The sequence below is a fragment of the Serinus canaria genome, chromosome 4 (genome assembly GCF_022539315.1).
Source record: "Serinus canaria isolate serCan28SL12 chromosome 4, serCan2020, whole genome shotgun sequence".
Taxonomy (NCBI): Eukaryota; Metazoa; Chordata; class Aves; order Passeriformes; family Fringillidae; genus Serinus; species Serinus canaria.
The window spans coordinates 13,031,480-13,051,776 of NC_066317.1; the positions used below are offsets into that span (position 1 = coordinate 13,031,480).

At 36.0% G+C, this 20,297-nt stretch overlaps 1 protein-coding gene across 4 annotated transcripts in view; it reads left to right on the forward strand.

Annotated features, from left to right (window-relative positions):
- Nucleotides 1–20,297, forward strand: part of LRBA (LPS responsive beige-like anchor protein) — a 367,787-nt gene that overhangs the window by 267,725 nt on the left and 79,765 nt on the right. For all 4 annotated transcript variants that reach the window (XM_030238944.2, XM_030238946.2, XM_030238947.2 and 1 more), the window contains one exon: nucleotides 9,706–9,858. In XM_030238944.2, the coding sequence (XP_030094804.2) occupies nucleotides 9,706–9,858 (153 nt within the window). The remainder of the gene's footprint in view (nucleotides 1–9,705; nucleotides 9,859–20,297) is intronic.

The following is a 20,297-nucleotide window of genomic DNA, read 5'->3' on the forward strand; positions in this document are numbered from 1 at the left end:
GCCATCTCACCGTTTGGAAAAAGATGCAAGGGAAATGACACCTGGTTTTACTTTTGTGAGAATATTTCAGTGAATTCTTCTGTAAAACTATAGTAAACATTTTTAGCCCTGAGACTGAAATATTTTGAACTGGGGAGGAAAACAAAAAAGACAAAGGTGCTGGCAGTGGTGGGAAAGATCAGATCCAAGAAGGTAGATTAATATCAGAGTTGGATTCTTTTAATGGAAGGAAGATTGGAAAAGCGTAATTTGGAGAAAATCACGGTCTAGCTCAAGGATATCATGCAACCAGCAAGAGACCTAAGGGACACGAAATCATTCACTCATGTTTATGGTGAGCAGACAATTCAGGAAAGGGTTGGTTTTCAAATCACTGGAATGCAAAACTTATCAACTGACAGTGTTGAAAAAAGGATGTCTTTCTTTCATCTGTGAGAATCGGAGGCAATCAGTGACTAGGGGAATTTTTTCCACTCAGAAAAAGATATAATGTCTAAATGAAATTGGGAAAGAAGAGTTTAGAAATTACAAACACGCTGGATTTTTTTCAAACTTAATTGATCATTATGGGCTAATTTCCTTGTAACCCGCAAGATTGGCAGATGGAATTTCAGAGTGTATTTTCTGGGTTTTTTTGAGAAATGGAGAAGGAGAAAGATATCAGTAGTGGACAAATCAAGTATTTAATATGGAAAAAAAGGAGCCAAGAAATTATGAGGTGAGTTTAACTACAATTCACAGAAAAATACTTAGGCAAATAATCAGACTGTGTTTAAGTGCCAGGAAGATAGCTTGGAGACAAGCAAATGAAACACATGTTTATCCAGAGGAGATTATGTCAAAGCAATCACAATTTCTGGTGAGAAAAGGTAACAGACCTTATGAATAGAGAAGAAGCAGATGATGATCTTAGTTTTTTACATTGTCTTATGAGTGAGCTGGGATTACTCTGTCTAAAAGAATCCACTGTATTTGGAGAATAGCTACCAGCAGTTCATTATTAAAATTGAAAGATGTACTTGAGCAGAATTCTTCTTGATAATAGCAGGTTGGGCCTCAATTTCCATTGCTGTTAGATTGCGAGGTACTGGAAGTGTAGTGAAATGGGTAGTGCTTCTTGCAGAAGCAAAAAATTATTTTAGAAAAGTGTTAGATAAAGTTTATTAGGGAAAAGTAATAATTGTAATTTTCATGCAGGTTTTCATACAGTTATAACACAAGGAACAATCTACTGAGGGGAAAAACAAAAAAAAAGATTTTAGGTTCTAGTACACCAGTGCATGTGAATTAGCAGTATTGTGGTATAACAATAGTGAGTAACATTTCATGGAAGATACATCAACAGGAAATAATGTAACTTTCAAAGTGTATGACAAAAATCTTCACTTTTGCCCAGCTTTAATTTGGTCTGAGCTGGAATACACTCATAGTTGTAGGCTAGTTGGAGAGAATCCACAGTGGAACAATGATAACAATGCAAGGTCTTGAAAAGAAAATGCAGGGAAAGAGTGAGTAGCTAGGCTTATTTTTCTTTTAAAGCAGAGCAAATTGAGGAGGAGCTTGTGTCCATCTATTACATGGAGACTGCTGTAAGAAAAAAAGGAAAAAAATCTCTGCTGCTGGATAGAATAGGAATTAATGGTCTTAAATATCAGGGAGATTTTGGTTAGAATCAAAGTAACTTTCCTAATAGAAAAATAAAAGCAATGAATGTTTCCCTGGCAATCAGTGTAGGGAGAGGTTTTCAGAAATGCTTAGGTAACTTGTGGAAATCATATATGTGCAAGCTGGTACTGCCTTTAGAGGCATTCCTGCTGTAAAGGATGATCTCTTGCAGTTGCTTACAGCTTCCTGAGACTGAATTGCTGTGAATTACTTGATGCTGCTGTGAAACTTCCGAGTTAGTACTAAGAGTACTACAGGAGTCTGTCAATGAGATTGGATGAGCAACAAGGAAGGGGGATGAGAATGAGGTTTCCATAGGACATGTTTAAAGAATTAGAAAGGAAAATGCTTGAATGTTTCCATCTTCACTGGAAATACCTGTATTCCCCATATTTCATTACAGCTGTAAAAACCAAGTTTCCTGATACTTGGTGCTCTACCTTGCAAATGTTTTTGAAATACATGGCTAAATGCAGAATGCATGTTTTACATGCAGAATTGCAATATTTTGGCCTCCTATTGCTTGAATATGTTTAGTTGACTCCTGCGTGGAAGAGCCTGAACAAAATGGAGCACATTGATTGTGCTCCTTGGAGCTCCAGCAAGTAGGGGGCACAAAGGAAAAAGAAGGGTTTGTTACTCTTCCAGGTGAAAAAATTGTGACACTTTGAACCATTGAGCTGATTACAAGAAATTATTTCTTCTTGCTTCTGGCATGGAAAAAATGAATGCAGTTACTGATGCTGCTGTCCTAAGATTATTGTTAATCTTAGCTGGAAGCACTCTGTGTGACAGGGAGGACTAACAGGAGCTGGCTTTGGAAAGAGCTCTTGCTGGCTGCTATCGCTCCAGCAGACAAAGCTGAAGCATATGTGTGGTCACAACCAATCGGTGTCAATATCCTGGGAAAACCTCGGATTGATGATCAAAGCACAAAACCAGTGCTCCTCTGTAGAATAACCTTTGCTTGAACTTCACAAATTTTGATTTCAAGGGGTGATATGTGGCATAAAATTAAATTTCCTAGTCCTTCCTATCCAGTTATTTGAGCAATGCAAATTAAAAATCTTTTGGAAGTTTACTAGTGTCTCACTACCACTCTGGCATTATTTACTAATTAGCTCAGGACTGGTGACTTTAAATTATTAACTATGTGTTTTAAGTTAAATATTCTGCACTAAAGAATGCCGAATGTATTTCTGTGAGAGTACCACTTGGTACTTTTAAAGTACTATATAGGCATGACCATTAACTCAGTTATTTCTTAATTTACATTTTTGGTGCAAACAATCCTGGTTAGTTTTGCTAATACCACAGAAAAAGCAAACCTGGATAGCCTGGCAGTATTTGCCTGCACTTGGTCAGAAGCACTTTTTCCTTCTGGTTTGGCACCTAACCTGTTGCAATAAGTATATTTCTCATTATATCTAAAACAGCATGATTATAACCCATGTTGCATTTTGCCCTTTGCATGTCTTTTCCCTTTTTCCACTGTAGCTTGTTTATTGTTTTCAGAGTGTTTTGTTGTTGTTGTTGTTGTTAGTATCATACGGATTTTAAGATCATCTGAAATCCTCTTGCTGTCCTCCAAACAGCAGTGTAGCCTTCTCCGTGTCATCTGGAATTTTACTTCTGCACCTTCTGTGCCAGGCCATTAATGAGATTATTGACTGGAATTAGGAGCAGGGCAGACTCCATTACCATGTTCTCCCAGTCTGACAGTGAACTATTGATAATTGCTCTTGGAATATGGATTTCCAGCTTGGCTACTGCCACGTTATTGTAACCCTATCTCATCTCCATTCTCTAGTTTGCTTGTAGGAATGTCATGGGAGACTGGGGCGGTCTCAGAAGTCTTTCTCAAAAGTAAAGCAACACCTTGCCACTTTTTCTTTCACCATCCACTGCTGCAGCTTCCTTTTTGAAAAGAAAATTAGATTGGTTTAATTCAATGGAATTTTTTTTTTAATTTTTAACCAAGATACAGTCACTAGTATAGAGCTGTATACTGTTCTTCATGTCTTCCTCTGCTGCTTTGTGTTTATTTCTTTTCCATGTGCTTTGAGTTGCTTTTGGTGAATTTGATTAGTTTTGTTCAAAAAGAGATGCTAGGAGACCATAATATTAAAGAAAAAATTAGTAAACTCCAGTTACACTGCTCTAGATTGTTTCACCATAAAATGGACTCTAATTTGTGAAATCCTGTGATATGACACACAGCTGTGGCAGCTATTGTAAGGCTGGGGGAATGGTAATGAGTATTTGAATTTGTATCTCATACAAATGTGTGTCTGGCAGATTGTGATCCTCATAGGGTAAAACAGCTGAATTTTAGGTACAGAAATGCTGTTTCAGCAAGTTTATTGTAAAACTTATTAGCCTAACATAATTTTGGACAGTTTTTCTTTAAATTAAGTTTCATGTTTAAAGTCTCAAAAGTTACGGAATAGAGTTGCTGTGAAACTGGCAACATGACCTTTCTGTTGGAGAAACTTCATGTCATAGTAGTCACATAAAGAGCAATGACAATCAAAATTCAGAAGCAAGTACCTAGAAATTCACATTTTTAATCATAAACTCCATGTCTGGTGTAGTAAAATGTTTAACATATTTAGGATGCAGATATTTGGTTTTCATAAAAGATTTGGTTTTGTGTGAAATTGTACTAGGATCCATAACAGGGAAATACTTCCCTGAGTTTAAAAAAAAAAAAAAAAAAAAAAAAAAAAAAGGAAAAAAATAAAAGAGAGAAAATATATTCCAAATTCAGTCAGAACTGTGCATTGTAATCTGTGGGAATTACAGTAGTTAAAAATACAGCCTTGCTGATCCACACATCCACGTGGATGTGTGGATCAGCAAGTTCCATCTCATATCTGTGATCTGCTTCATTTATAGCCAGCCATGTCTGTATTGAAAATTAAGCAAACAGTTTCAATATCTGCTCTGAACTCCTTGCTTAAATAACAAATTTAGAGTAAGTTATGGATGAGTTTTCTGAAGTTCAAAGGAGAAGGAATGTAGTTATACATGCAACTTTTTCCTCTTTCTCTGTCAAATTAACCTGAATTACCTAGTATATAAATATGTTCAATACATACCATTGAATACTTTTACTTAGATTCTAAGTAAAAAGTAAAATAATTTTATATATATATATATATACACATGTGTAAATAGAGAGAGTAACAGGATTTAAAGTGCTTTAAAGATGCAGGTTGTTATCCAATAGCATATTGACTCCATAAAAATCTATTTATTGATCAGTAATGAATCAGGTCTTAATTGTGGTTATCATATGTTTCTTTAATCTACTAAATAAATATCTGGACTTTTTGTAATTTTCCTTGCTTAATGGTGAATTACTGAGAAGTTTAGTATTTTTCTCAAACTAGAAAATGTTTGAGGTTTAATCACTTAGAACTTTTACAGAGTGATTAAACATTGACAAAATTTATTTTTTCATTAATTACCTTCGTAACTTATTTCTTCATTAATTGCCTTCAGAATTTTAATGGAAACCTGCCAACATATTTCTCTTGCAAGTTGGCAGAATTTCAGGTAGTGTCTTTAGACAATTTCTTAGTTAACAATTTCTTAGTGAGAAATAAGACACATAGAGCAGATGGAGGGAAACTCATGGGTAGTGAGAAATGATACTTCCCAACAGTCTTGAAAATTATTTCATTGAAGTGTGATGAAAAAATGAAATTTGAGTTAATTTAATAGATTAGTATATATTTCTTGAAAGCCATTTAAGTCCCTAACAGAAGAAATAAAGTGTTGCAATATGAATAAAAGTCTAGACTTCCAATCTGCATTTTTATTATTCTGCTTGACAGCTTATATATAGGCTTAATATTGCTTAACATGATTGTGAAATAATTTAGTTTGAAAATTTGGTATCTTATAAATGTTTAATAGGATTAGGGATCTGTCATTGTTTCTAGACATCTTTGGAGATCGTATAACTCTGCTTCAAAATGCATCAGACATTTTCTAAACAAAAGAAAAAAATAACATTTAATTGCATTAATGAAAAAGAGTACCTAGTATTAATTTTTTTTTGCATGGTGGCCTATATGAAAATTAATTACTGCTGTTAAACTGACATCCTGTTGATATTGTGTTTTTGTAAAAAAATATTTTTAATAAATTTTCATTAGGAATCATTGTTTTCATGTGCTATAGGGCAATTTCTAGAGAAAAAAAGTACTTTAATATTATGCAGAATTTTATAAATATTTTAATAAGAATCCTGATATGGCAGGGTTTTTTTAAAGTAAATACTGAGTGTTAGATTTATGTTGATATTGTCTGTGAGCTCCTTCTTCAGTTGTAGTGAAAAGCATGGCAGAACAGCTGAAGTATTGCTTACCATAAGGATGTCTTGTCTCTTCCTTTTAGAAATTATGAATTCCAACAGGGAAATTTCAGAAAGGAATTTCCAAACACAAGCCTTAAAACAAGAGCTTCAACAAATCATAGAGATGTTTTGGCTTTTTCTGTGAAATTTAAACAAAAGAAATGTGAGGCAGTTTTACCATTTCTGTACATGTGCTGAGTGTGGAAAATTTCAGAAGGGACTCACTCAGCAGAGTTAGAAAAAGTATGGAGGGAACCAAAATTTTTAGTTGTAAGGGAAGACCTCCAGAAGGAACAAATCTAAACTGACACGAATCCTTTAGCTTGCAAAAAGAATGAGGAAGAATGTGATGATCATGTAGGTCTATAGTACCTGGAAGGGTTCATAGAAGACCAAATAAGGAACTAACATTTGCTGGGTTCCACAAAAAGGCCATTGAGACCATCCACTGGATCTGCCAGGAAGCAGTTTTAGAACAGCCAAAGGAAAACTTGCGCAGACAAAACTACAGACCGCACGCTTGATGATTTTACAAATCAGAAGCGTGGATTAGTTCAGAACTATGTAGCTGTAAGAAGCTGACAGAATATCCATGCAGAGGCTGTATTTGCCCTGTGTTAGTCCAGTCCTTGTCACTGTTCCAGGTGAGATGTTAAAGGATTCTTCATTCTGGCCTCTCATGTCTGGTCCTGCATCTTCATTTGAAGTTTGTGTGAAAACATTTACTAACTCATTCCTCCTGCCATGCAAAACAAGCAAAAAGTGCATTCATTATTTTTTTTAACATTCTCATGGAAGTTCTATTATATCTGGAGTTGCACACAAGGGTCAGCATCTCCTTAGTGTCAGTGCATGTGATCTGAAGATTTTGAGAGAAAAGAAGACCCCACAAATACAGTTGAGAAGGACTGTTAAGGACTGCAGCTGCCAAATACATGAAGAATATTTGTTTACTTGATAAAAATTAATATTTTGTGATCAGGTGTTTTTGCTGGCTTTAGGAAAACCTGTTTTCCCTTAACTAATGTTATAAATTTCACCCGTATAAAAGGCATTAAAATGAGCTCTAAATACAGCTCATTTCCAATGGCCACATGCATCTGTTTGCACTCCCTTTTCCTTGGGTAAATGTTAGCATATGGCCAAGACAAGAAAATCACATTACAAAGAAACTCCTTTTGTAGAATTGTAGCATAATGGTGACAGTGAAAAACTTTCTGAAAACTCATTTTTAGAGTAATGAAAAGCTTTATGAAAAGTTTCTAATAGTCAAACTAGTAGAAATTACAGGTAATTTTGAAGTTTCTAACATATTGTTTCTGTGTAACCTAATGAAAACAATGTGTTCTAGAAAGCCAAATGCTTTCTGATCTTGAAAGAAACTAATGAATAGCTGCACAGATACATATTTAAAGAAGAAATAAAAGCATTGGCAACATATGTAATGAGCTTGTATTTTAAGTGCTCAGAACCAGGGTATGGTTTCGTATTTGTGGTGCGTGCTGCTATCAAATTAATAGTCCTGTGTCTCCACTTTTCTTTGCTGGTTTCTGTGATGATAAAAACTGTAGCAACCTCAGTGTTCTTTTTTTTTTTAGCAAACTTTATTTTTTACAGCGTTTATCCTTGCTACATTCTTGTTCTTATGGAGTGAAACAGTTTCAAATCTCTTTTTTGCAACTACTTGTCGAGCATTTGGTACAGAAGCATGTTTTTTACCCTAGTTAATTAAGGGGACTGTAAACAAAAAGAGGTACAATTCAAAGCCGAGCAGTGTTTCACACAAGGATGGAGGTGATAATAGCTTAATTCCTGCTTGATCTTTCCTTGGTCTTTGCCCTAGCTACTTCTGCTTGACCTTGCCCGCAATCTGATGACCTCCTCATTGCACTCAGCCGTTTGGAAAGCTGCTCATGCCATAGCTGGCCCTGAGGGGCTGGCTTGGAGACCGCTGAGCCGGTGACCCATGTCAGGACTGCGTTTCAGATCTGATCTGCTGATCTTCTGGCGTGGCTGCATCCTCCACCCATGGTAGACAAAGCCACTGAGGCAGTCTGATTTTTTTTTCCTACTTCTCAAGTGGCCTGCAGCTTGCACTTGCTGTATGGAAGACCAATTTTACACCACTCATTTGCTATGAAATTCACTTCCTGAAGCAATTACGTGTATTGATCCTTTCTTTACAAAGGAAGTAAATTCTCTAATTTAGTGGCTCAATTTTTCTAAATCCATCAAATTGCCAGGTTTGCTGTGCGTATTTAAGTCTCAACATCAAGTTCCGCAAAAAAGCCCCCAAAAAGCCAAACAACCAAAAAAACCTACCCAACCAATCTACCTTTAAAATGTAGGGCAGAAATATGTGTGTTGTGTCTTGATGGGCTTTTTCTATTAAGAGTTATACCCGGACATTGCAGATATTTTTCTGAAAGTGTATAAATAAGGTTCTAATCCCATTAACTTGGATGAATTTATGTATTACTTATTGTGTATTTTATAAAATGCATGACAACTTAGGAAGTTGCAGGTCTGTTTGCGAAACAAGGAAATAATCCACTTATCCAGGAGAAAATCCTTACGGGTTTGAGAGTAATTTTCCTTCTTAGCATGTTAAGTTCAGTTTTGCACTAGAATGTGTCATTTTTTGCTTAATAAAGTTTTTGTTTAGCCATTACTATTACTTTGTTTTTCTGAGAAGACTTAGAAATCACAATTCCTGTACTTTTTTTCCTCAGCCATGATAGCTGTACCAGCAGAGATGCCAGAGCAGGCCAGCCAGGCACGTGTAAATGCTGAGTTCCAGTCCTGTTCAGCACAGGCTTGGAACATCAAAAACATCGCTTGTTTACAGCAGTGATGATCCTGACAAGGAGTTTAGTAAAGACCTTGTAACCATGTGAAAACCCTGCCTTTTTTTTTTTTCTTGTGTGTGAAATTTTGTGTGGTTCTTCCCTGTAATTTATAGACTGGACACATAATTGAGTAAATTGACTTTATGTGAAAGAAAAATATTGACTCTATTCAGCTTTGTGGGGATTTTTTGTTTGTTTATTTTTATGGAACATGTGGCATAACTCCAGATATTTTGGAATTTACAAAAAAAATTATTTCTGGGCATTGAACAATCTTAGGTAATAGCCTAAACATTAGGTTCTTAGACCCTTTACATTAGAGACAATAAGACTATAACTGGGTTTCACACCTTCGTGATGAAATCTGGTTTCACCCAACTGTAGATTGCCATTTGTGCATTTGAATTTTAAATGTGTATTGTACTAAAATGTGAAAGAATCAGTTTTCCACAGCTTTTTACCATCAATTGTCTGTACCTTTCCACTAAATATTATCTGTGCCATGTGATGTTCATTACTTTGGTTTTTTAAGTTTCTCAGTGCATAATTGCAACCAAAACCGATGTTCTGGCATTTCAGTTTTATAGCCTGTTGTGTCTCAGTTCTTTGTCATGTTAAAAGCATGCTAAGGAGTCATCATGTCTACAGGTTTGAATTTTAAAAAATGCAGAAGGGGACCTTTCTAGAGAAGGAGGGGGATGTCTGTGGGAGAATTTTATATATTCTCTTTGTTTAATTCCATCCTGATAATTACATTTTTTAATATGACACAGTGCATCCTCTGACAGAATTTATAACATGGCATCGTTTTTCATTTATCTACAGGAATTGATTCCTGAATTTTATTACCTCCCAGAGATATTTGTCAACAGCAACAATTACAATCTAGGAGTGATGGATGATGGAACAGTGGTGTCTGATGTTGAACTTCCACCATGGGCCAAAACCCCAGAAGAATTTGTTCGCATCAACAGGCTGGTAAGATGGCTCTCTTCTATTGTCCAGTCACTTCTGTCTTGCAAGATTCTTCTGAAATAATTTGCATCTTTGCTTGTAATATATATTTATAATTTAAATAGAACTATGTCTGAAATGATATGAAGATATAGATTCACAAATGTAGGAAGAAGAAAGGAATATAGTATTCTCAGTCTTAGATTTGCTTAGAAAAGTTTGAATGTGGTCTAAATGTACAGGAGATCTTACCCTTTTTCTATGTCAGCTGTTGTGGTTCTAAAGAGCTAATAAAATCATCACTTTACAGAAGGCTTGAAAAAGCTTGTTTGATCATTAAAATATTTGTGACTTAAATGTGATTTTGAGGTTTCTTCATTTTAGTGTCCATATAACTCCAAAGAGGTATTTTCAATCTTCTGCCACCTCTTCCATTTCTTCCATTAAATTGATATTTTTCAGAGCCTTTTTTACAAGAAAATAAAACTAAATTCTCTTTTGCCTGCTTCATTCTCAAACCTGTGTTACTGTTCTCTTCCCTGTTTTGGGAAATGCAGTTGTTAGCACTGCCTATCTTCACTATGCCCTCTGGGCAGTGAAATGGATTGCAGAATAGCTGTTACACTGTCACTCATGGTGTTTCAGCACATTCTCAAAAGCTATGTTAGGCTCTTCTCAGAATGAAACAGTTCTGCATTGATGGCATTCTGAAATAAATAACAGAAGCTTTTCCTAGCAAATCTTGAAATACGAGGCTGCAGTTTTCATGTGGTAGCCAGCTAACTGGGAAATAGTGAATTAAGGCATGGAAACTCTCAAAAACCTTTCAGATGCCAGGCTTATCAGAATAACATCTTGAGACTCCTAAGTTAGGAAATGAGAATCGAAAAAGTTCTGTTGTTGGTGGCATGTCAAGCTTCATAACATTGGAGAACCTTTACATCAGAAGAAATCTGTGGTTCAGAAGTTAATTACAATGTTTTACACTGCACTTTTACTGGTGACATGATACCATGGTTTTCAGAAATGCTGTGTGGCCTAGATTCCTGCAGGCAGCGGTAGATGCACCTTAGTAATCACAAAGAATGTTGTGTGGATTTAGTGTTTTCCTTCATCCATATGAATGTGCAAATTTTATTTAAATGAGAAATGAAATACAGTAACATTTAGCAGTACTACTTGGCAAACCATTGCCATACTGAAACTCAGCTTTTGATCTCACAGTTGTGGTGATAGGTAGGGCAGGTAGCCTGACACCTCTGTAAGCTTGGCATGTGCTGGTGCTTCAGAATAAACTGGGATATAAAAAGCTGTGTTCTTGAGCAGTCTTGTCAAAGGCACACCTATCAAGGTGGCCTTGATCTCTCGTGACTCTGGTGGTTTAGATTTTGCATTAAAATATACTTTTATAGTATTAGTTATAGATCTGGCTTTCCCCACTGTGAAGTTAATCTCCCACTTCCTCATTGTCTAAGTTGTTAGCTCTTAATTATTTTTCCTCATTTCAAGCCATGGGCCAGGTTTTCTTATCCTCACCTCCCTATATGCTCTGATCTACCATTCCCTCATTCTTCCTTCATTTCCCAATCTGCTGCTCACGTCTGCCTTTCTTGCAGCTCTCTTTGATATCTCTTGCTTGTGCAATATTCTCAGCATGAAATTTGACAGTTTTCAAGTATTAATTGTGCAGAACAAAATTAGATTTTTTTTTAAGGCTTAAGCTAATTACAAAATGAGAAATAAATTATCAAGTGTTGGTATTAAGGTGTGCCAGACATCATCCAGATGATGTCAGGTGTCCTACCAAAGGGGTAGGACCTACAGCTGTAGGTGCTTGATGCTGTTTCTGTAATTAGGATACCAAGTTTTGGTCGGTCTGGTAGCATTCAATTTAAACCTGTCTGCCAATGAATTACATTAACTACTTCTATCTGACATAGTTAAACTTATCCAATGGTAGTGGACCTGTCTGGTGTAGATGATGCCCTCTGTGATCTGCCACTTTTGTAGTGGAATAACACTGGGACAATTACATGCAAATATTAAATTGCTTTTCCTCGTTAATACTTGGTGGATTGAATACCATCAGCATCCAATCAGCATAGTTTCTTTTTCAAGTCGAATAGTTTAGGGAGAATGCTTAAAGCTCAGATCCACATTAATATGATCAAGAAAAGCTTGCTACAATGTGGCATGGGCTGATGTATTCAGCTAATATTTCCTTGCTGTCTCCTGGTTCAGACAAAATAGGCATTACAGTATTCCAAGTGCTCATTTTGTAAGCTATGACACGCAGATATTTTTTTCCCCTTTGCATTTGAGTTTACCTCTTTAAGTCCCCAGATCTTGTACAACGATTGGAGCTCATGAAATGCATACTACTTTGATCTGTGACCTTTCTGTGGTGCTAATCGGGTTCCTGATATCATTATACCTTGCTCATTAATCATATTTCCTGCAGCCCGTCAGGCTGCCAGACAGCGCAAGCCCCTGTTTGCAGCTGCGTGTTGGCAGGTTTCTGCTTTTCCAGATTATTACAGTGTGATACTTCAGCTTCTCATAACCAGACCCACATCAAGCTGTGTGCTACAATTAAAGTCAGATGGTCCTCAGGTTGAATGGGGATATTCTGTTGCAGCTGTCTGTCTTTCTGGAACAGAGCAGCACGGGGAACAGATGATACATAGGACAGTGCATAATAACAGCTTGTACAGTACTGGGTCAATAGCAGGGGTTCAGGGCATTAATTGACAGGCTGATAGCTGATTTAAAAGTGATTTCCAACCTATTTTTAGTTCTATAAAGTGTGTATTTTAATTGAAATAGGTCGTTGCTTTTTGTCTGTGTTTGCTCTGAGAGAAAAAGCAGAATGGTGTATAATTAAAACTGGATTTTGATTGATGTAATGTTATCATGAGCTAAATGGTAGTATCAGGATGTCATTCTAAGCAATACAAAGAACTCCAAAGTGCATCTATTGCTTCTGCATATAGTTGGTATTTTGTATTAGTCTGTGATATACAATGTTTTGTAATAACATAATTCAGTGAGGGGGTAGGGTATTTTCTCTGAGACAGTCCAGATTTTGATGGAAAAGTGACTGTGTTTTTACCATTGTGAAGCACGAGTATATACCTCTAAAGCTCGGGCATACTGTGTTTAGTTCCATGAAATAACTGCTAAGACATCTGAAAATATTTTTTAGTTTATACAGGTGGGGTTAGCAATAACTGTATTGTTGTCTAAATTCATCATTTTAGGAATACATGTGTAATAAGAATTATAGTATTAGCTTAATAAGAGTAAAACCCACAAGCTTTCAAACAAGATAAAATTATAGTTCCTCCCCCCAACAAAGCAGAAAAATCTCATATGCAGCATGCTGCTGCATCCTTACTTTACTATTTTCAAGTTGTAGTATCTTTAGCATTTAGTATGTGAGCAAAAGGGAGTATGCAAACTTCAACTAATACCTAATAAAAAATATCTAACAAGTTTTGATTCTCTCAGGCTTCTGAAAGACCTATAGGAAACAGGAATGGGAAGTGAACTTGGGAGAATATAAAGAGATGGATGCTCAGATGTGGTTTGGATACAGAAGTCCTAAACAAAACCTTTAGCAGCAGTTTTCAGACACAGAAACAGATAACTTTTAAAACTTAGATTTTTGTGGCATCTTTTCTTGGCTTCACAGTCTTAGTTATGTTAGTTGCTCTCCTTTAGAACAGTTTTCTAGTTTAGAAATTTAATTTCACATGTTGGACCTAGGGATAATTACTGCATTCAAGCTGATAAAAATTTTAAATGCCCTTTGTGTCATGCATGAAAAAGTAGACATTTACAAAGACCAGGTGAAACCCAGGGAAAAGCCCTAAGCTTCCCACTGATAGTTAGGAATAGCTAAAAAATCCCAATAAGGAAGTTCTATTCTGCATGGTAAAGTAATCCATTTTGTCCTGTCATTGAAAGTTGGATGTCTGAATTGGGAAGAATTAATTTGAAACTATTAATCAACAGATAATAACTAAATTTCACACAGCTTTGATGAGCCTCAGCTTTTTGAGAATTAGATTGCTTCAATGATAATGAAGTCATTGAGGTCTGTCAAGACAGCTTTCTACAATATATCTCAATTTAAGTGTTCTAGTGCTTTATTGCAGAGTTAGTCCTTTCATGATTTGGGGTTTATCTATTTTGTTCAATGCTGGGGAAAATGCAAGACAAATTAGAAAAGTGATGAGATTACTGTGCTGGACTGAAAGTTTTGAAATCCAATTTTCAAATAATTGGAAATGTAGTATTTGGAAGCTGGGATGCTTTCTGAAACAAATGAAATGCTTAAATACATAAAGATGCTATACACGAAAGTAAATGTGGCAGAACCATGAAAAGTAAAATGGAAAGGAAGGGTAGGGTAGTCATTTGCCTCAATACAAATTTTAGTGGAGCACAATGAATCAGTGTTAAGAACTGTCTAAGGTAAGAAAAATCTCCAGTGAGAATTAGAGGATCATTATCAGTTGATACGGGGCATTACTTTTTAGCACAAGTAACTCCACCTTATACCTTATACCAGGCTACACTAAAAAAGCAGCATCTCCTGCCAGTTATCACACAACAATGCTCAGAACTGCAAATTTTGTGAGTTGGGTGAAAAAACAAAACTTGCTTTTGAAAAAATTATGTTCCTTTCAGTCTCTTAAAACTATTGCTATTAGTCAAATATAGATACTGGGTTAAAGTCTGGAACTTGGAATGTGCTGGATTTTTTTGTGTGCTGTCTTGGAAAAATCTCTCTGTGATATTTTTCCTGGTTCCACAGCTGTGTATTTGAAAGTGTGTTACAGCAAATCATACCATAATGTGATACTATTGATGTGAATTAAGGCTTAGAAGTGGAGATTACTAGTAATAGGTTGCTAGATCATTAGTTGTGTATTCCTGATAACAGCTGACTCATTCAAAACATTTAAAAACATTAGAGAGCAGAAAAAAGGGCAAAATATAAACCAGGCTTAACCAGCAACATCAGAGTTGTAATCTGTGCAGCACCTACTTTGAGATTCTGGTCTTCATAGAATTGGATGTGGTCTTAAAAAGCTGGAATGCAGATGGAGCTCTGTACACTGAGCAATGAAGATGCTTCCAGCAATCCAGGCTGATGTGGGATGTTCACAGAATTTGAGAATTTTGATATCAGTTCTTTCACACTTTCAGACTCTGAACTGTTACTTCAGTTTCTATTTCTGATATGTGGTGATAGCTTGTGGCTTTTCCTTGAAGAAAATCTATATACAAAACAAGATCTATAACAAGATTCAATATCCTCTGAATGGAGGATGTCTATTAACTCTACAAGTATTATAATTTCTAGCAAAAATCACTTTCATAAATTATTATAGAAAAGATAGCTATAAAAGTAATCTGTACCTTTGCTTTTTCTGACAAATACTTTTATTTCTATGCTATGAATATGCATTATGCAATTAAAATAGCTGTATGTTAATACAATTAAAATAGCTGCATGTTTAAACATGACTGTTGCCAGTGAATATTAAAACATCATGCTACATTCATTTTATGGTTTTTCAAGATGTAACTATGAAAAAATTTTGTACAGGAGGTAAGGTTCCTTGTATCAGGCAAAATAAACATTTTCATCCATAGAAGTCTCAGAAATGCAGCAGCCTAATTCCAGTCAGGAATAGTATTCTTCAGCAAAGTTGGGTCTGGAAGGTCCAGTCTGCTGGCATATTGGATTTCATCTGTATAAAAGGTTGATATTGTTTAATGCTTTTTTTTTTACCCCTCATCTATGGAAACAAGGCAGTCCTTGGAAGCACAGGGACTCCACTGTGTGTGCACTTAGCAGGCAGAGGAGTACAGGTGATCTCTTAAACAGCTGAAGGGAATGTAGGCTGGTGTGTGAATGAAGCAGCAGGATTCCTCCTTTCCCGGAGAAGCACTGCCATGACTGCAGTGCTCAGTTCTAGTCGTTGTCTGGTTTTCCCTTTCAATTTCTCCATGTGGAATACCAGCACGGGCTTAAAGCTGTCTGCTTTCGCATTTGGTGCATTGGTGAATCTGTGTTCCTGCACCACTCAGGGTCATCTCCTGCCAGCTCAGCACACATGTGACAATTCCATTGTCTGTGTTTATGCAGGATTTTTTGCACTTGTATAATTACTTTCCAAAAGTTAGAGTCTTTACTGTCTTTGACACAGAAACATTTGTGTGCAGGCTAGAATCAAAACACCCATGTAATTGTGAGCAGTCTTTTAATTTAATTATATAATGTACAGGTCTGATTATTATCATAGAAAGGGGGGAAATGAGACTTTTTTACCCATTCTGAAACACTTTATTCAGATCTGAAGATGAATGTAAAATAACCTTAGCAATGCAAGCATAACCACAAATAGCTGAAATCGGTGTGGGCAAAAACGTAATCTGTGGGTATTCTGGAGGGAAAATTAAAAAAATCATTCAATACAAGACATTTTTGAAAAGTAAAGAGGAAATATTTCTAAGGAAATGTGATATATGGCCTATTAGAAAAGATTCTGAAAATCTGTGAATAAAAAATGTAGACTAATTTTTCTGTGTGTACAATTGACTGCCTGTGTAACTTATTTTTATTGAAGTGCCATCTAAGAAATATGGCCAGAAATTCATGTTTATTTAAATCCATTTCTGTTGGAATAGTGGCTTTATTAATTTTCATATATGAATTTTTATTGATTTAATTTGTAAAGAAGACTAAAATACACAGAGAGTCAAATAAATTCAAGAATATGAGTGAAGTAATTAAAAGTGTACCCAAACTGTGCTTTTGAACAGAAGGTAAGAATGCTGAAAGCATTCAGTTTGGGTTTCATAATACAGCAAAATAGGCTAACATTGGGAGATGGAATTTACATAATATATATGATGGAATACACTGGAGAGATGCATCTGTAGGACAAAGTTAATATATAATAAAATAGATGTGATGATGGAAAGAAACTGGTATTTTGCCTTTTCAATGAAAACAGTAACCTAGGTAGTGGATCATCATTTGCTAGTCAAAAGCCTTGATCTATTTTCTATCCGTTCCATCTTTGCAAACAGAAAGAGAAAGCAGAATTTTTAAAGTCTGTTCTTTCCACAACATTTCCTTCTTTATGTTATGTATGCAATTCCTACCATCTCCAAACTGCATGCAAGTTACTTTATAGAAATTACAACCAAACTCTGGACTTCAAAATGTAAACAGTGCAAAATTATTTTAAAAAGTCCACACATGCTTGCATTTCAATAATTTCTGAGAGTGGGATAGATCTCAGTCTTCTTGAATGAAGAAAACTTAAAGGACTCATAGACAGTCTGTTTGTCTTTGCTATTGTGACAAAAATACTTAAAGAAGCTGGTATCAAAATTTGCCGCACTTCATAATTCTTAAACTTTAAGGTCATGAATAAGGCTAGCCTAATTCTCCCATGTAAAAAAAAAAAAAAAAAAAAAAAAAAAAAAAAAAAAAGCCATAACGTATCACATTCTAAAAGTAGTTCTAATTAATTTCCAATTGTTAGGACACTACACACTTACGTGTAATGTGTCTGTCTTAGTGGAGTCTGAAGCTAAACAAGGTAAGCAGGAATAAAACTAAAACGTACAAATATTTTAACTGACAGTAAAATTAAACAAGGAGATTTAACAGTACGAAAAGCCTAGATACATGTATAAGCATCAAAAGGAAACAAAGCCTAAACTAAAAGTATAGACTGTAAAGAGAGTGATGGGGTATGTGGATTTTCTAATGAGGTAAAAGAATTTACCATAGAAAACATAAATATTAAAACATGGAGGAGAATGTTATGCAGTTGTGAAAGATTAGAAAATATTGAATAATAACAGAGTTTGAGTAGATACAGTTTAAAAAACCCCAGAAACTTAAGTAGGTATATTTGCTTTTATCCAAAAATAAGATGATTGGAAGCAATCTAGACAATTAAATTTGCTTTCAGCTCTTTTGTTGTGTGATGTTGTAGAACTGGTGTTTGAAAGTGAGTCCGTGGAGGACATTAAAGTTATTACTGTGTGAAATGAAGTGGGAAACAATTGTGCTGGAGCTACTGCCCCATTTAACAGGTGTTCACTAAATCTGTCTGTCTTCTCTTTGTCTGTTCTGCAAATGTTGTGCCTGGACTGATACTGCTGAAAATGTATCAAGAATTTTGAGTAAAATGTAAAAATTGATTCAAAAGCTTAGTGGTAAGGGAGGAAAAAAAAATTTGAAGATGGCAGTTTTTTGCTCTGTTTACTGAAACTTACAGTCTGTGATTGGAAGTTGCCTTGCAAAGAAGTATCCAAGTTGTTCCTTCTGTAAGGAGGTCAGAAGGAACAGGTCACTCACATGCAATGAGTGTACGGGTGAGACACCCAGTAGGATACAGTGTTTGATTTGTTTTTGTGTTTATTTATGGACCATATGGGAAAACATGCTGAGAAACTTGAATCTGGTGGGTAGCTCAAAACAAAGTATTTGTAATAGACTCAGTGTAGAGAAGTTTCCATCCTGAGTGTTGGAAAAGGAAGTGAGATTTTTGGCAATATTTGCATACATGGAGCTGGGGTTTTCAGCTGAAAAAGGGGAGGGGCTCAGGAAACCTGACCATCTGTGCCCTACATGGAAGGATACAAAAAGAAGTCAGCTGAGGCTTTGCTTTTGGTGCTTTTTCCTGGCAAGACTCCACTCCTGGGATGAGGAAGAGTAATGTTACTGAAACCATCTGGGGGTACAGAGAAAGCTTATGACAATGATATGGATGTAGGAGGAACTCTGGAATGACAAAACACTTTCTTGTTCCTAGAAGAGGAGATAAGAAAGAGCATAAGAAGACCTTACAGTATAATGTATTGTACTGAGAAGATGCATCAGGAAAGGATATGCTTAATTTCGTAACATGAGGACATAAAAGTCACTCATGAAGTGATAAGTTTAACTTTGCTACAGGGCAGTATTTTTGAAAAGTGTGTAATTAGACTCAGAAATGTAACATTAATACTCAGAAATTAGAGAGGGACATTTATACAAATGAAAGCATACTTGGTTTGTTATGTGGTACAAAACATGGCATATGAAATACAAGATCTTACATTCAACAGTTAAGAGAAGCTCTGAGAAATATATAACAGAAATAGTACCCACCTCTTCTTGCTCTAGTAGATAGAAGTATCTTTATCTTAACCTTATTAAATCAATGATGTTTTAGGCATTAGAACAGATCTTTAGGCTTTATAGAAAGTAAAATCTGAGTACATGTTTCCAAAACTTAGGGGATGTATCTAAGGTGAGTTCCCCACCTCTTCTTCCTACTCATCACCAAATTTCCCCACATGTGTCTTTGTTCAGGGACAGATGTTTGTGAAGCTGTGCTTTAAACTGAAATAACATGAAAAAGCCTTTTTTCTAACAAAAGTTGTTATTTTAGTGACCTGAGTTACAAATTTTTCTCCCACTTGTGGCACTTGCACAGGAAATGGCATAGTCAGCTGCACTGCAGTGGAGGTACAAACATTCTTAAGTGGACACCTCAGTTTGCTCTGTTGAAGTTATCTCATTAAGCAGCAGCAAGCAGCGTGGGCTTGTGGAGCTGGCCAGGCTCTAGTTAGCCCCGTTCCTGGTCCCAGTTTGGTGATAGCAGCCCTGTGCTCTGCAGGGAGTATCATGCTGCTGCCTGAAGCAAGGCAGTGTCAGGCTCCTAGTGATTATGTGCCTTTGCAAAAGCAGTGGGTGGAAACGGATGGAAAGGGTTGCTGCACCCCAGCCCATCTGCTCAGCATCAGCCTCCTGCTAGATGGTCCCTCACTTCTGCCAGTTGTTACCCTTAATTGGAAGTTCAGGTGTAGCCCTTTTGGTTTAAGGAGAGGCCAAACTATAGCCCATTAGTCAAGAAAAGAGAATCTACTTGGCAAAAAAAATGCAGGTTTTTAACAATCCAGGTCATGCTCACATGAGTCATAAATGTACTGGGCACTTGGTTGCTTTGGTCAGATGGTTGGTCCACCCCTAAATGATAAAGGACTGTGAATTCTTTTCCCAGTTTCTCTTTGAGAAGGAATTCAAGCAGCCCCGGATCTCTTAGGTTGTGATTTTTATTCTCAGTCTTTATTAGTTAAAAGGCTGCTCATACTAGGTACAAAGTCTCCCTTTAAGTAAATACTTGCTGATCTATTAATCTGTATTGGTAACACTTGTGAGATACAGCGTCAACTACTTTACCATATCCAATAAAGGGCCAGTTTTAATTTCCTTATTTCATTGTCAAATAGCCACGAATTGCTATACTCTGCAATTTAAATCAATACAATTGTTCTGCTTTTGAAGCATGAAGTAAAGGACCATTAGTAAAAAAACATCAGAAGTAGAGGTTCTCATGCTTGTGCTCACCTGATCCTTTCCAGGTTAGTTTAAGTACTTA